At 31.5% G+C, this 17,982-nt stretch overlaps 2 protein-coding genes across 5 annotated transcripts; one reads left to right on the top strand and one right to left on the bottom strand.

The window, feature by feature from the left end:
• The first annotated feature begins 595 nt into the window (after positions 1–595).
• On the top strand, positions 596–4,388 carry LOC146898133 (2-oxoglutarate (2OG) and Fe(II)-dependent oxygenase superfamily protein). Its single transcript, XM_085737323.1, has 7 exons — positions 596–863; positions 1,033–1,206; positions 2,127–2,219; positions 2,331–2,399; positions 3,182–3,388; positions 3,784–3,909; positions 4,028–4,388. Exons 1-7 carry the CDS (start codon positions 621–623, stop codon positions 4,172–4,174), a joined length of 1,059 nt encoding a protein of 352 aa, XP_085593449.1. The 5' UTR covers positions 596–620; the 3' UTR covers positions 4,175–4,388.
• A 2,264-nt stretch (positions 4,389–6,652) lies between these two features.
• On the bottom strand, positions 6,653–12,558 carry LOC146898132 (AT-hook motif nuclear-localized protein 7-like). Of its 4 annotated transcripts, none has more exons than XM_085737319.1 (7): positions 12,488–12,558; positions 11,566–12,318; positions 10,811–11,259; positions 9,384–9,451; positions 9,127–9,258; positions 7,893–8,057; positions 6,653–7,285 (listed from the first exon to the last, which is right to left on the bottom strand). In XM_085737319.1, exons 3-7 carry the CDS (start codon positions 11,208–11,210, stop codon positions 6,968–6,970), a joined length of 1,083 nt encoding a protein of 360 aa, XP_085593445.1. In that variant the 5' UTR covers positions 11,211–11,259; positions 11,566–12,318; positions 12,488–12,558; the 3' UTR covers positions 6,653–6,967. The 4 variants fall into 4 exon arrangements, with proteins under 4 accessions (XP_085593445.1, XP_085593444.1, XP_085593446.1 ...); XM_085737318.1 differs by having other exon boundaries at positions 12,278–12,318; XM_085737320.1 differs by lacking the exon at positions 12,488–12,558 and having other exon boundaries at positions 12,121–12,318.
• Between the last annotated feature and the right edge of the window lie 5,424 nt (positions 12,559–17,982).

Genomic DNA, 17,982 nt, shown 5'->3' with positions numbered 1-17,982 from the left:
TCTTTAAGACACATGTCAGCCTTTGTCTAAAATAAAGAGATTTTCTATCATGTGCAAATTTGCATATGTCAAGAAGTTTAAACTAGTAACTTTGAATTGAAACTTGTACATTCTATATAAATTTATATTTTTTTATAAATAATTGTTGTTTTTTAATAAAAACTTACTAGTTGTTTTAACACAATATTGCGCATGTTAGACAAACCACTGGAATAATTATTCAAAACTGAAAAGTTACTCAGATACTTCTAGAATTTGTACCCGAAAATATCGATGGAGTATCAATATTCAATATCTTATATGTATCTGATACAAATACGTCTACATTATATTCGACCTCCCTAGTTTCTATCCAATCCAAAATCTATCAAAAACAAACAATGCATTTGGGTCTATCTTTTTTTCCCTACTAATTAAGGAGAGGATCAAATCAAAACGTAATGAGAAGATAACGTGAAATTAAATTAGTTCCGTAACGATGATGAGCTGTAACTCATCACCCTCACACATTTTCTATTAATGCACTTACTATGCGTGTGCGTGCGTCTCACCATATTATAAAACCGATCCATATTACCCAAAAAACCCTTCCTTCACTAATTCTCCCGCCATCAACAACAATGGAACTCCCAGTGATAGATCTATCTTCATACCTCTCCGCCGTTTCAAACGACCGCGATCCACGCCTTCAATCTCTCTGCGCCGATGTCAGCCGCACCTTAAGTGAAACCGGAGCACTTCTTGTAAAAGATCCGCGATGCACCGTCGAAGATAATGATCGTTTCATTGATATGATGGAAAAGTACTTCTCAGCTCCTCATGAGTTCAAGATTCGCCAAGAGAGACCTCATTTGCATTACCAGGTTCATTAATCGTTTCACTCATTTACTACTTAAAATTGAAATTAGAGTTTAATTAGTGTGTAATGTATATCAAATTAGAGCTTAATTTAGTTCAAATGATCCTGACGCTAATTAGTGTATGATGAGAATGAATGATGATGAAGAATTGTTGTTGTTGTTGTTGATGTAGGTTGGGGTTACGCCGGAGAGAGTGGAAGTACCGAGAAGTTTGGTGGATGAAGAAATGCAAGAGAAAGTGAAAGAAATGCCGGAAGAACATCGACCTCATACTCCTGTTGGTGCTGATCTTAAATGGAGATATTTTTGGAGGATCGGTGATCGTCCCTCTAACACCAAATTTCAGGTTTCTTTTTTTTATGTTGCAGTTACTTTTTTCGGTGTTAACCCTCTGGTTCCTAGTTAGTCATGAAGTTAGTAAAGTCTGATCAAGAATTGTTGGACGTTGAAATCAGGTTCTCCTGAATGAATGATTCTTGTGTAGCTCATTAACTACTTGAGCTGAATCAGTTGTTATAAGTTGTTTGATTGTATAGTGAAAATCCAATTATTTTGCGAGATCAACTCACTTCTGTAATTGCATTTCAAAATTAAGAAATAGAGTGTATTTTTTAATGAAAAATCAATACTTTAACAATGGTCAATCTATGAGACATCTAAGGGCTTGATTGTTTAAGATAAAAGAAAATGTGATCTGTATAATTGAATTAATTTAGTCATTGTTTTTTAGAGATCTTTATGTAAAGTTGAAGTTAATTTGCGATTGTTTATAATTATAAGGATTTTTTGTATTCTCTCATTTACGGTACTAATTGAAGTGTTTGCCATTCAAAAAAACTGTACTATTTACCGTACTAATTGAAGTGTTTGACATTCAAAAAAACTGTACTAATTGAAGTCAGATTATTTTACAAAAAGTCATTAGGAATATATTTTTCTTATAATCTGATATTTTTCTCTCATATTCTGCTTATTTTAGAAGGTGGAAGAAACCAATCACAATCCTAGAAAGTGATAAAATAAAAATTAGTCGAAAACATTGAGGGTGTTCAAAAAAGAGGGTAAATCAAATAGACATTACGTACTTGGAATGTGAACTGTACAATCAGATGGTCCGAAATGCACAAATTCTAGGATTCCCATATACAGGGAATCTAAATCTGAAACAGAGCTTTATGCTAGCATTACTATCTTTTGCTAACAATATTTTTCTTCATAATGTAATGTTAATATTATGTTTTGTTTATTGCTATTGTTATTGTGCAGGAACTCAATGCAGAGCCAGTAATTCCCGAAGGTTTTCCAGAATGGAAAGAAACTATGGATTCCTGGGGATACAAAATGATAGCAGCAATTGAAGTAAGTCATATAATTGATTGGTATTTTATAATGTTATTTTTTTTTTTTTGAGGGAATTTTATAATGTTATTTGAAATGTGTGTTATCTGATTGCGCATATTTCTTACATAGGTGGTTGCTGAAATGGCAGCTATTGGGTTTGGTCTTCCAAAGGACGCATTTACATCTCTTATGAAGCTGGTGAGTGAGCACATCAATTAGTTGATTAAACATACGCATTTACATCTCTTAGTTGATTAACTATCTGATGAATGATCACTTTGAGATATGTTAAAACAAAAGATTTTGGACATCATTCATAGTAAAGCATATGCATTTACTTTTACCCTTTTTCAATATGGAAGCAAAGGTTCCCCAGTTTGTGTTGCAGTTACTTTGATTTTATTCTTAACTATATGATAGTTTCCACTGTTTAACATTATATTTGTATCCAACAAGAGTGAGATTCATGCATTTTTATAACCAGAATGGTTTACTTGTTAGAATAGATATACTGCAGAAATCTCTAAAGTAAAGGAAAGCACAAGTTCTTTAATTACTTTTCCAACTCTTGGCCAGTTCAAAATTAACAAGTCTCTCTCATTTACTTTCTTTTCGTCTTCAACTTGTTTAAAAAATGTTGGGACCCTCGAGCATTTGGTGCCACTTTTCTCACTTCAATAACAGAGAGTACTTGATTTTGATGCTAAACTTATTTTGTCAATAGAATAGTCATCAAATGGGCTATACCCTATTCTTTACTTTTACATTTATTTATGTTTGTCCATAGGGAACAATTTTACTTTAAGAAGCCCTCTTTTGCCAAGTTCTATTAGGTGGTAATATTCTCTACTTGTCACATGTGCTGCATTTCGCAACTTAAAAAATTGAATGACAGCTTGATTGTATTCTTACTTTCTCAGCCCTTGATATTTTTACCTATGTTTTCTACTGATTGTATGGTGCATTATTTTGTGTACTAGGGCCCGCATCTGCTAGCTCCAACAGGGAGTGACCTTGAAAAATATGGTCAAGTAGGAACTGTTTTTGCAGGATATCACTATGATCTTAACTTTCTAACAATTCATGGTAGAAGTAGATTTCCTGGATTGAACATCTGGCTAAGAAATGGACAAAAAGTCGAAGTGAAGGTTCCAGTAGGTTGTCTTCTTATTCAGACAGGAAAGCAGGTAATTTGAAATAACCTATATTTGAAGATATTGTATCTAAATTATTTTAAAGCTTTCATTACAGTTTGAAACACACACACACACCTGATTCCTTGTCTTTTTTTTCTTCCATCTGTCTAATCAAAATGACATTACCAGTTTTCTACTTGTGTTCCATTTTTTGCTGAACTTTTTAGCAATGTTACTTGTCTCAAATAACTGGCATTTCAATTTTTAATTAGCATTATATTTTTTAGCTTATAATTTTTATCCACCACTGGCTTTGATTTCAATATCATGCCTTTGAGAGTTGAGACTGCAAGTCTACATATTTTGACAGCTCTCTAGGATAAATACGATTTACTCTCATTATCACCAACTCCTTTTGTGTGTTTTCTTTTTGTTTCAAAATGCAGATAGAGTGGTTAACGGGAGGGGACTGCATAGCTGGCATGCACGAAGTAGTTGCCACAAACAGGACCATTGATGCAATCAATGCAGCTAAAGAGCAAAAAAGAAGCTTATGGAGAGTCTCGTCGACGGTGAGTGCTCACAAAAAGCTGGTCGTTTATTGTACTAGGAAATAATAGCTATATAAAATTGACCTTTTAGTTCTGTCGACTGTTATACTAATTGGTAACTTTTAACCGTCACATGTAGTTATTTGCGCACATAGCATCAGATGCGGTTCTGAAGCCCTTGGGACATTTTGCCGAATCGCCACTGGCAAGCAAATACCCTCCAATGTGTGCAGGAGAATATGTTGAACAAGAGCTTTCTGTAATCAATCTCAAGGGAAAGAAATGAGAACTTTCATGGTTGACAAATGTAATAAAAAGTTGATACATTCTAATTTCATCTGATTAGACAGCTTTTCTAGCTATTGGGGTCACAATTAAAAATCATTGGGGCAAGAAACTAAAAATTGTGGTTTCATGTTTGTTCCAAGAAAAGGAAGCAATATAAGCTTCCACCTGAACTCCAATTTATATCAAATGTCAATACATATCAAATTTCTGCATGTTAGTGTTACAGGATTTTAACTCCCAACACATTTACAATTTTACCTTTGTTTCCTTTCCTTGCCGTTACTTCCTAACATTGAACTGATCCCCTGTATCGATTTAGGGAGCTTCTTCGGACGCAAGCTACTATGCATTTCCTTATTGTTAATTCAGAACATACCATTTGCAAATGAGATAAATTACATGATTGAATTTTCCACTGTACTTGTCCAGCACCAATTGCATTGATGTAATTTAAAATCGTGGTTTCATTTGTTTTACTGTATTTTAAAGAAAGTGGTGATTACCCAACTGGTGCATCTCATTTAAGTTATATAAATCATCTCTAACTGCATAGTACATTCTTGTGCTACTGGTTTCTGCTGAACCAATCTCCAATTTTGTGCTACCCTGTTTTTAAAAAAATTATTCTTTAAATAACTGTATTTTATATTTTATTTTCTGAAAATCCTTCCATATTTTCCTGGATTCCACATGTGATCAGAACCATGTTTTTTCATATGAGCAAGGATTGCTAAATTTTGTAGAACTAATAATGGCTTTTGTGCGGATCTTTATTCCCTTCTTAAGAATATAAACCATCTAGTGTGAAAATTGATGAAAATAGATGAATGGTGAAGAATATTCATCAAGGGAAACGAGAAAAGAGAGAAAAATGATACACTGACTGATATGCCTCTGTTTTTATTTTTCTCACATATATCTACAAATAAATAGATTTACCCTTTTATATAGCACAAGGGTAAATAGGAAAAACAGGTAAAAACTAACTAAAAGCATACAAACTGAATAAGCTAACTAATCTAATAATTATAATATAATATCAATAACTAAATAATTATCAAACATCTGGTGCGAATAATTGATGCGCAAGATGTCTAAGTCTTTTAAATTACTACGACAAAAATCTATACCAATATATAAAGAAATTACTATGTTCTAGTGAGTTTAGCTCAGTTGGCAGGGACAATACATAATATAATATATGCAAGGCCCGGGATTCAAACCCCAGGTCCGGGATTCAAACCCTAGCCACCACCAGAAGAAGAAGAAAAATACATCTTTTGTTTGGGTTGAATTTTTATTGGTCAATTTTATCCTTATCCTCTTTTTTTTTCTCGTAGGTTCCTCTTCTAATAGAAATAATCATATTCAAAGCATTGTCGAACACTAAAATGACTAAACGTAAGTATGTCTCTTATCCAACATTCGATCTAAATTCATCACTAAGTCACAATGCAAGAGTCTTTATTTTTGTTGAAAGAACAGTGTAAGAAATAGTTTAATCCTTTCACTTTGGTAGATAATTCATATGTTAATCAATGTAATAGAGTTTCTTAATATAATCTCTGGATCCTAAAAAGTTTCTAAGAGACAATGCCAAAATTCATTTATAAGCTTATAATATGTCAATGGAACAAATTTTGAAAAGTTGGTATATCCAAACCAAGAAAACTCTATAATGGCCACTTGATGTTTTTTTGTTTTTTTTTCTGTTTACAATTAGCATTTAGCAAATGCAGCATGTTGCCAGAAGGGATTTATCACTCAAATAAAACTACCAAACCCTCACTCTAAAAATAATCAAAATCATTTCTAAATATAATTATAAAAACATTATACAAGCACCTGAAAAAAAAAATACTTCACCATGATCAAATGCACTATTAATCCAAAAACCTTTAAACAAATTATATAATTGATATGCATCGATAAAGTAGCTTTTTCAAAATCTATTTTTTTTTCTAAATACATAGAACTCAAGTGTAAGTTTCAAATCTTTAAAAAAATGATTTTTATGTTAGTAAACAAACAAAAATAGCTTTAGATTTTTCTAAAAAATGTCTAAAAAAAATGTCTAAAAATAATCTCTAGTTTCTTTTAACCAAAAATCTATGTATTTTAAAGCTGAAAAAAAAAATCTATTTTTTGTGTAAAAAAATCACTTGTCATTTTTAAGTGATTGTTTAGGATCGTTAGAAAAATTATTTTATCAAAAAATTTATTTTGACTCTAAAATGAAAAGCTATTAGGATTAGCTTTTCCCAACACAAAGTGGTAACACATGAACTAGTTAAAAATCATTTTTTTTTTTAAAAAAAAATCACTTTTTTTGGATAGTTGATAAACACAAATAGCTTTGAATTTTTTTTAAAATCTCAAAAAAAAATCTTTAGGTTTTTCTAACACAAAATCTATTTTTTTTAAAGCTAAAACAAACGCAACTTATACCATCACCAAATTAAAAGCACAAACAAAATCAAAAGCAAATGCTTCACCAAATTCAATACCGAGTAAATAGGCAAACAAGGACCAAGGTACCATTACATCAAAATTAGCCTACTTATCATAATATTCCATTGTGCTGCATCTACCTAAGTAACCAGCCGATAAATCAAAGATACTCTACCTAGCTGCAACTAACAACACTGTCAACTACATCCTATAGACTATAGTAACAGACAGAGAACAGATTTGGAACAATCTAAGATAACAATAGAGAACACGGTAAACATAAAATAAAACATCTCAGTTGTAAATGTTGTGACAAACAATTTGCACGTCGATAATCAACTTAATTATCAGGCAAAGATATGTTAATATCAGTAGCCGCTTTTCTTGTGTCCGGCATAGAGTGCATGTTGACCCAGTTGTCCCTTCGAAAGGCGGTGGGCGGAGGAGAAGTGAAATTTGAGTTAAGGGTTCCAGAATTTTGCAGTACATGTCCACCGCCACCCATGGCATCCTCTTTCTCAGCACTATTAGTTTGGGGTAGCGGCGGTGCTGCAGATACTGCAATGGCCTGAGTAAATGTGGCTGGTGCATAATCAGACTTAGGCTTCCTTGTTTTCAGATCTTGATGGCCGCTAGGCAGAAAGCTTCCCACCACCACCTGAAATAAACCAAGAAAAATATAAGTGATCCTTCTTTTGAGGAAGATGCAACACTTAAGATTGAAGGCACATCCAACACCAACACACATGTGATTGAATTTAATTATTTCATTTTCTCAAATTATTACACGTGTCAGTGCCGTGTACAGTGTTCATGTTTGTGTTGGTGCTGTATAGGAATCATGTTAACTTGGCCTACTTACACAAAAACGCTCTCTAGTGCAATTGTTGAGACATAGAATTGCAAGTTTAGGGCCTATTTAGTATGAGAAGACATTTTCTATTTTTATTGACTTTTCACTTTTAATTACAAAACTGTCGCATTGTTTTCAATTTGCTTTCTGTTTACAAAGATTTGTATAGGAAACAGTGAAATATTTGGAAAGGAGATGAAAAATGAAAACAATGTAGCAATTTTGTAATTAAAAGTGAAAACAGATGTCTCAAAGCAAATAGACGTTAAAATAGTCACTTCTCAATTCTCAATCCTATTTGTTTGGCAACTATATTAAGGGGAAATGGTGGTTCACTTTCCGAGCATGAGCACACGTGAACTTGGTGCATTGTTAAACATGACCCAAGTGTAAAGAGTGAAAGGATGTTTACCTGCACAGGAGTGGCAGCTATAAGAACACCCGCAACTCCACCGCCTACTACGCGACCATCAGGGCTTGCCAGTGAGACACTCATTCCACCTGCCCTGCTTCTTGTTCCTTGGTTAGTATCAGTAGGCATGAATGATCCAGACAAGGAAAGTATCTCAAAACGACCCTGCAAGAGCATATTTAGAAGAAGAAATATTAAACAGAAGATATTGTGGCACCAATATCAATACATCAACATTCAGAAAAACTACAGTTCCAAACTCAATAGCGGACTTAAGAAAATAACCATCAAATATCAGACTATGGCAAAACCAGACTTTTGTGAAAGTCATTTCAACTACTAGTAACAACATAATAGTAGTCAATCCCGGATAGCGGTGTGACAAATAGTAGTCACCGATATTTGATTATTTTTTGGACAAATTACATGAATAATACTGTTAAATTATAAACAAACTTGTATATTTCTCAAAACAAATAACTTATATAAAATTAAATATAACACTCTTATGAAACAGTCATAAATCAAAACACCAAAAAACAAAAAACAGAGGAACAAACAAGAAAATCATAAAACAAGATAAACCATAAAACAAAAGAAAACAGGAAGAAAAAAAGAACCGAGAAACCATACAACAGAGGAAGAGAAAAAAAAACAGAGAGAAACCATCAAGCAATGTTAGGGTTTACAGAATCCCCAAAATGCCCTCAAAGAGGTTTTCAAAATAGGGTCAATTTGGAAATTTCCTACTAAAATCAAATAGCAGCTGAAGCAGCCGCTATTTGGTTCCGCACCGCTAGGACGATTACCGTAGCGGTCCGTTGCCGCTATCAGCCTCTATTGACTACTGAACATATAACATATCAACTACCAACACTGCTGATTTCCTGACTCAATACATTAGTAGAATTGTACAGAAAAATGTTCATAAAACCATCTTGATTAATTTACAAAATCATTGAAAACCATGCTTCTCACCACCTTGATTAATTTACTGAACAGAAAAATGTTTATAAAACCATTCTCATATAAACAAAAAACATCATTAATAATATTTCAATTTTTCAGTCCTGATTATAAATATTATCAATCCGATGATTATTGCAATACCTAAACCTTAGATCCATACTTTACATAAAACAGAACAAAGTGTTAAACAGAAGCTTCAAATGAATTTAGGCTTTAAGCATGGAATAAAATAAAAATAAGTCAGTGTCATGATTTACTGACGCACCTCATAGGTCAAAGTACCCCCAGAAGAATCTGGATGACGGAGAGTCACATTTGAAATCACTCCAGTAGCCGATAAGACACATATTGCTCGAGGACCTTGTTGTGAAAATGATATCACCTTATTTGTAATATCCTACAAACCAAAGAGTATAGCAAAATAATATTATTCATTATAACTTTGGAAGTAATGGTATCATCAATTTGTATAACGCTTAGGAAGGTAAGAATAAAGGACGGGGATGGTGCATTCAAACATACCTCGCCGGCATTGACAGTGATGAAATGCGGCATAAAGTTTGTACCATCAGAGTGCCCATTCATTTCACCTGCAAAAGTACCAACAATAAATATTTCTGAATTCATTTGAAAATCAGAAAGCAAACACTAAATTCTATAAAGTTGTAGTTTAAGTAAATTCTATGTATCAAGGCAACTTGTATTTATAATGGTGTACAATGAATACATTGAATGCATACTCCCTCCGCTACTGTTTAAAAGCAAAAGTCACCATTTCACACTTGTTAAGGTATGCCGTTGCTTATATTAATTTCAGTAAAAAAACATAATTGCTTTACCCAAAATACCCTCATTGTAATTTGCGAAAGGTCGTAATTTCTGTAAATTCTTTGTATCTACACAACTTGTTTTTATAATGGTGTACAATAAATACATTGAATGTGTACTCCCTCCGTTACAGTTTATAAACAAAAGTCACCATAACAAAAGTCACCATTTCACGCTTATTAAGGTATCGGCCTTTGCTTATATTAATTTCAGTCAAAAACATAATTGCTTTAGCCACACTACCCTCATTGTAATTCTTTACAAATTACAAACAAATTACAATGAGGGTATTATGGGTAGAGCAATTATGTTTTTATACTGAAATTAATATAAGCAACGGCATACCTTAATAAGTGTGAAATGGTGACTTTTGCTTTTAAACAGTAACAGAGGGAGTACGCATTCAATGTATTTATTGTACACCATTATAAATACAAGTTGCCTTGATACATAGAATTTACTTAAACTACAACTTTATAGAATTTAGTGTTTACTTTCTGATTTTCAAATGAATTCAGAAATATCTTTTGTTTGTATTTCTGTAAGAATTAATTAAACTTGACAAAAAAAGACATCTTTTGACCCAATAGCGGAATTAATTAATTCTTACAGAAATACAACCAAAAGATGTTTTTGAATTCATTTGAAAATCAGAAAGTAAGCAATAAAATCTATAAAGTTGTAATTTCTGTAAATTCTTTGTATCTACACAACTTGTATTTATAACGGTGTACAATAAATACATTGAATGCGTAATTCATTAGCACTAACCTAGAAAGTTGTAAACTCGGGGAATATTAACAAGCACACTATGAAGTTGTACAATTAAAGGTCAGGAATATGGACAGATTTAATTAATTCTTGCATAAGTCATAAATAAGCTGTATAAAAACAAATTTGAGAGCTTTTGTTGTGGATTGAAGGAAAGTAGTTCGGAAGTAAAATAGCATGCAAACTCAAAGAAGCAAGAGAAGCAAAGTATTTTTGATACCAGACAGAGATACACTTCAAACATCAACAAAAGGAAAAAGGTTACATACAAAATGAAAGTCATATGATTAACTATAATATTTACCAACCAACAAGAGCATTAAATCAATGTATAAAGGACCAACAATTACCTAGATGATCCATCACAAATTTTTTCGCCCTCTTGTATTCCATCCCCTGTGGTTTCACTTGCTTCACGGATGAGAAGTCTTTAGAAGAAGGCGGAGCTGAAGATGAAATAGGCAATGGTGACAGTGGCATGTTGACAGACCCATCTGGCCCATATTTCCTTGGTCTACCCCTTTTCTTCTTAACGGTTCCATCCAAACCTACACTCACCGGGGAAACACCGACAGTATCAGCAGCAGGAGCAGCAGGAGCAGCAGTAGATCCTCCTGCGGCTGCAGCTGTGGCTACTTCAGGGTTATGAACCTGGTTTGGAACTTCATTCCTTGGTGCGACATGATATGCGGATGGAGCTTCTGGCGCTATCACCGTAACCGCAGGATTGATACCTTCTCTTCCTTCCATGCATATATTGAATGTTCACACCCTCAAGTATATATTATCAAACCAACACCTACAATCCAAGAAAGTATAAAACAATCAGAAAGAAAATGGGGGCAACAAGCACTCGTCCAGATACAAACACCCGACACAACACTGACACGTCGACACGAGTAATAATTTAAGATTAAACGCAATCACATGTGTCACGGTCGAACATCTAACATATGTCGGAGACAGACACGTGTCGAGCACTTGACATTGTTTGACACAGACCACGTGTCAAACACCAAACATGCCTTCAATTTAAAGTGTCGGTGATACGTATAGAAGCACATGTCATTACAAATATTATAGATTTTAGCAAACATATCAATACCTTCAAAGTCAAACCTTGTTGAGCATGTAATAAAAGCAGACTAAAAACCAATCAAAGGATCACACAAATGAGGAAGAAGGCAAAAAAATAAAAAAACTTATCAGTAGAAATCTAATTGAAACTTCATTTATACATAAAAACAGATGAAAAAAAATAACAACTATGGTTCAAATTGGAGATCATAAATAACAAAAAAAAATGCAGTTATTTTTCATTCCATCAAAATTGATTTTTTATTTTATTTTTACTTTGATCTCATCTCTGAAAATACAAGAACATAAGTTTACCACATACCAGAAGATGAAAAAAGATACACATATATATTAGCCATTAAGACTTTAAAATCAAAATAACATATATTAGTAAAATAATAAAAATTTATAAACAAAAAAACCCACTTGAGTAAAAATATTTGGTGACAGAAAATGAAAGAGAAAACAATGATAATTAATTTTTCTCCAGATATTTCTCAGACAGAAGCACAATTAAATAAAAATTCATCTAAAAACACCAAAAGCTATTCAAAAACAGAAAAATAAATAACCTGCTTCATACCCAGCATTTTCCAGAACTTTAAAAGACATAAAGCTGAAACTAACGGAAAAATATTGCAATAAATACAAAAAATAAAAATGAAAAACAATTAATATATTTATGGAAAAGAATATCAACATCAAGCAATGAATATTCTACAGAATGCAAAGATCATGACCTGTCACTGTGATTCCACACTTCACCAATCTTCTTCTAAATCTGAAAAAAAAAATTAAAAAAATTCAGATTATAATTATAAATTATTAATTATTTTTCAGCTGAAACCAGAACTCAACTAGTTAACTCAAACAAGAAAATGAAATAAAATAAAATACATAAATAATAAGAGAGAAAAATATTATTTGTTCTGAAATTCAAAGGAACTTACAAATTTCAGAAGATGAAAAAAAAAAAACTGTTGAGTTGATGGTTTTTGTAAAGGTGCAAGAATTGAAAGATGAAAAAGAGAGAAAATGTAATGTTGAAAATAAATACTACTGTTACAAGAATTAAAAAATAATAAATAAAATCAAGGAGAAAAAACCAAAGATAAATAAAAACAAGAAAAAGTATTTTAATGAGTAATTAATAAAATATTTCTTTTTGGTCAAAAAAGGGATAAAAAAAGATTTTAATTTATTATTATTTAAGTGTGAATTCCTAAACCCAATAAATACAATTTGGTTCAGAATAATTTCAGGTCCGTGAAGGGTAATTAAATATTTGAAAAATGTTTGTATATAAATTTGAAATGAAGGGTAATATAGTAGTTTTAATGGGTAATAAAGTTGTGTCTTTTTTTCTTCTGAATTTAATTTGTTTTTTCTATTTAAAGCTGCAAAGGTGGGGTTGGACGGCCAAACCTTTATGTTGCCGCTGACCTGCTTTTTGTCTTTTTTTCCTTCTAGTTGAAATATTTTTGTTTCTATTTTACCCTTGATGACCTTGAAAATTACTATGAAATGCCACTGAAGTGGAATTAATTTTTTATCCTTCTTGCAATTTGATCATTTTTTATTTTTAGGATTTTTCATTTTTTATTTTTAGGATTTTTTTTTTTACTAAATTCTAGGATTTTCTTTTGACTATCCTCCCTATTAGCACAAATTATTACTCACTTTATAAAATAAAATTGTCTTAAAATATAAATATTTTATAACATTTATAAAATATGCATATTTCTTTTCATGTCAAATCATTTATTATTTATTACTTTCCATTTTTTCAATTTTTCTACTTTGACTTTTTTTTTTCATTGATAAAGAATAGTTTTATAAATTATCTTTTTCATACAGATTAATTGCATTTATTCATTTTGGTGAAATACTCCATTTTTTAATATAAAATTATCGTTGCTAAACAGTTGTCATAATTATCTTGTAAGTACAAATTTGAACATATGAGATTGGGACACATATTCAAGTATTTCTCAACATTAAATTAGAGTTGTCAAATGTGTCGGTCTTGTCTGTCTTAGTTCAATGGGCCAACCCATATAAATGGGTCGTAGTGGGTCGGTCCACTTGATTCATGGACAACTAAAATTGAGTTCAGCGTAATTAATAGTGGACTACACGGATTTGATGGGCCAACATGATCCGTATTTTAAAATGTATTGTTTTATTTAAAAGAAAAAAGAAAGAGATGCAATGAACAATAAAGTCATATATCATTTTTTTTTAAATAGAAACATATTACAAAAATTATTTTTTTAAGACACTAAGAAGAACATGTATTAAAAAACTAGCAGAAGCTCCTCTAGCACAAGATGTGCCAGAGGAAACTTAAAATCCAAAGTTACACAACAACAGTTCAAGCTATAAAACAACATGTAAACACATTAACGGGTTTAACCTCCAAGTGGGATAATCAAAATCGAATAGGATGTAGTACGATTTTTTTTTTTTAGGGAGGATGTAGTACGATTTTAACCACCAGAAAGTTGACTATCCTCCCTATCGGCATTAATTATTAGTCACTTTATAAAATAAAATTGTCTTAAAATATAAATATTTTATAACATTAATAAAATATTCATATTTCTTTTCATATCATGTAACCAAAAAAATATTTCTTTTCATATCAAATCATTTATTATTTATTACTTTCCATTTTTTCAATTTTTCTACTTTGACCTTTTTTATATCATTGATAAGGAATAATTTTTTAAAATAATTGTACGTTATATTTTTCATACAAAATTATTTGTATTTGTTCATTTGTGTGAAATATTTTTTAATATAAAATTATCGTTGTTAAACAACTGTCATAATTATCTCGTAAATACAAATTTGAACATAAGAGATTGGGACACATATTCAAGTATTTCTCGATGTTTAATCAGAGTTGTCAAATGTGTTGGCCTGCCCGCCTTAGTCTAATGGGCCAACTCATATAAATGGGTCTTAGTGGGTCGGTCCACTTGATTCATGGACAACTAAAATTGAGTCCAGTGTAATTAGTAGTGGACTACACGGTTTGATGGGCCAACCTTATCCGTATTTTAAAATGTATTATTTTATTTTATTTAAAAAAAAGATGCAATGAACAATAAAGTTATATATCACTTTTTTTTTTAAATAGAAACATATTACATAAATTATTTTTTTGAAGAGGCTACGAAGAACATATATTAAAAAACTAACAGAAGCCCCTCTAGCACAAGATGTGTTAGAGAAAACTTAAAATCCAGAGTTACACAACAACGGTCCAAACTACATCAAGTAGTTGTCAAACAAAATACAACCAACACTAAAAATACAAAACAACATGTAAACACAATAACAGGTTTAACCTCCAAGTAGGATAAGATGCAGTACGATTTTAATCACGAGAAAGTTTGGAGTTTAACTTTTTCAACTAAATAAGAAAGTTGTTACGCCTGGTTATGAAAAAATCCTTATGTTATGATCATTCCAAATAATAAACAACACAAAGATCCAAATGATATGAAAGGCTAGATGAGAGTTATTGGAAAAACCACCAAGCCCCCAAACTGAATAGAATGATCTAAAAGATTCCCATGAAAATCGTAGAATTCCCTAACCATCCAGAATCAAAAGTCAAAGTCGACCGTAAAAATCACAGGTGAAGAATAATTGGTCTTGAGCCTCCACCACTCCACAAGTTGCTGAACAAAAAGAGTGTGCATACTCCAAAATATGTCGTCTTCCCAAATTATCCTTTGTCGCTATTCTATTTAGAAACAAGAGTCAAACGAAGATATTAACCTTTAATAGAATCGCCTTGAGCTACAATAATTGATTGAAGCCTTCATTGTGAACAATTTCAGCAACAGTTAAATTATTATAGGCACTTTTGACTGTGTACCGTTGTGAAAAATGAAGCTTCCAAACCCACCGGTTTGCCATTCCAACCTGCAAAACAGCTTGAGACAGTCGACCCACACACTCCCTCACCAAACCTTCATCCCAAGCGAACAACCTCCTCCGCCATTTCCACGCCTTACCACTAATCTCCCACCCTAAATAACACATCTCTGTAATAGTGGCTAATTTATCCTCCGCTAACTTAAAAAGCATACTAAAGCAAGTTTCTAAAAGGGGACCATCATCCATCAAATAAACCACATGTCTTCGTAAACTTAGTTAAATAATATATATATATATATATATATATATATATATATATATATATATAAAGAACTTATTAAATCAAAATTCATAAGGGATAAATAGCACAAAAGCATCAATGCAGACATAGAGAGTATTTATCAAAACTCACAAAGTGCAACCTTGATAAAAATAAAATTCAGTCTTACATTACATAGTATAATAATTTAGTCTCAAATAATAAAACTATTTTATTTACTATTTGTTTTTAGTATTTTTAAAGGGCCAGCCCGCAAGCCTAGTTGTCCAGCTCAGCCCGGACCATGTAAAATACAGGTTCGGTGGGTTGTCCCAAAAAGTTAGGGTTATTTTTTCGTACTTTTTAAATGGTCTGGCCCACACTAAAATGGAGGACCGACGGATCGGCTAGAAAGGCCTGCCATTTTGCCAGCTCCAAACTTAATGTGTTTGAGTTTCGTCATTAAACTTTTTAGAAATAAATAAAAAGTTGTCATAGTTTTTTTTTTTTACTAAATCATTGTCATAGTTATATTGATGAACATATTATTAATTTAGCATAAAATAAAATAAAAATGTTACATTAAAAATATAAAGCAATATTTATTTTAAAATGTTTTTCTTTTACCAATTAATCTTACACTTAATAGTTCGTCGAAAATCAACATCGCTTGTTGGTAGAAGATCTCTTCGAGTTTAACTAGAAATTTTGAGATCAAATTCAATCATAAAACTACAGTAGTATTAAATCTCTTAAAGGAGTGCTATACCACCTATCGAGGTTCTACCTGACTCAACGAATTAATGTTTGCAGTTACTTGCATATGCATAAGATACCCAATTCACACTCACAAAAAGTTGGTCAAAAATAATATTACACTTAATATAAAATAGATAAAGTATATCTTATTGTTTAATGTTTTTTTTTTGACAAAATAAAAGATATTCATTCATTCAAATTGAAAGAGTACATCGATATAATGCAAATTCGCTAAAAACAAAAAGGATGAATCTATGAACAGGCTCACAACATCCATGTTAATAGCATAAAACGGCAAAGTACAAATGCCTACACATATGACTATATTTAAATCTCCGGAATAACCATGTTCCCGGATCTGCAACATGGATGACGCCAAAGTCACTGATTGGATCTGCACTGGATCGAAGCTGATCTGACAATCTGGAGTGATCAAATATCTGAGAGAAACAAGAAAAACAAACAACGTCGCACAAAGACGACGAACAACCAATGTCGCACGAAGACGACGAAATCACAAAATAAAACGAAATAGATGTGAAAATCACTTATTTCAATAAAAGGGAAATAGAAAAACGAGTTAGAGGGGTGATTTTGGGTCAAAAATTGACCCTAAATCACCCCTCTTTGGTGGATGATGGAGAAGAAACTAGGGTTTTTGTGACGGCTCACAAGAGAGAAAGGAAAAAGAGAGAGATAGTATCTTATTGTTTAATGTTAAATCACATATGAAAAAACTATTTCATTAAATACTATTTATTAGTAATATTTAAGAAAATATTAAAGTCGGAGTTACTGGTAGGAAAAAATTATTATTGAAATGTAATGATATATAATTATTGATGCGGGCTATTTAATAAATTTTAAGAATTGTTGCATTGAGAGGTAAAATGATTATTAGGTATTGATGCTTAAAAATATAGATGAGTAGTGCGGACACATGAGACACACTTAAAAATTCATTTTAAAACAGATTTTTTTAGGAAGTTTTAAAACAAAGATATCTAGCTTCACCCGCTAACTATACTACCTTCGTCCCTAATTATAGGGTCCTTTTGAAAAAATAACGGGAATTAAGAAAATTTAAAATGGTAATAAATTTGTTTGAAATTGCTATTGTTTTTACAATTTTATCCTTTAAGAGAGAGTTAGTGTATGTTTTCAATATAGTATTTAATGTTATTTGAAGAAAAATATATAAAATAAATAGAGGTATGTTGGTAAATAATTAATTAATGTAATTGAAAATACCAAATGGATCTTATAAAAAGAGACAACAAAATTTCTTAAAAGGGTCTTATATTTAAAGACGGAGGTAGTAATTATTAAGGATTTAAATTTTAAAAATTACTAAGTTGTCCTTAAATATCTGGTAAGGAAAAATTGTCCTTGAATAAAGAAATTAAACTTTCTAAGAAATATTCAAAGAATATTCCAAAATTTTCGTCAATGTCCTTCTCTTTGTATACAAGGTTATAACTATTTTCATCCATGTAACAAATAATCATAATATTTCTCAATGTATCGAAACTA

The sequence above is a fragment of the Medicago sativa genome, chromosome 8, assembly GCF_051527215.1.
Source record: "Medicago sativa cultivar Bolivia chromosome 8, Bolivia_mono, whole genome shotgun sequence".
Classification (NCBI taxonomy): domain Eukaryota; kingdom Viridiplantae; phylum Streptophyta; class Magnoliopsida; order Fabales; family Fabaceae; genus Medicago; species Medicago sativa.
The sequence above is the reverse complement of the archived record's forward strand: the minus strand, read 5'-3'. Positions and strand labels throughout refer to the sequence as shown.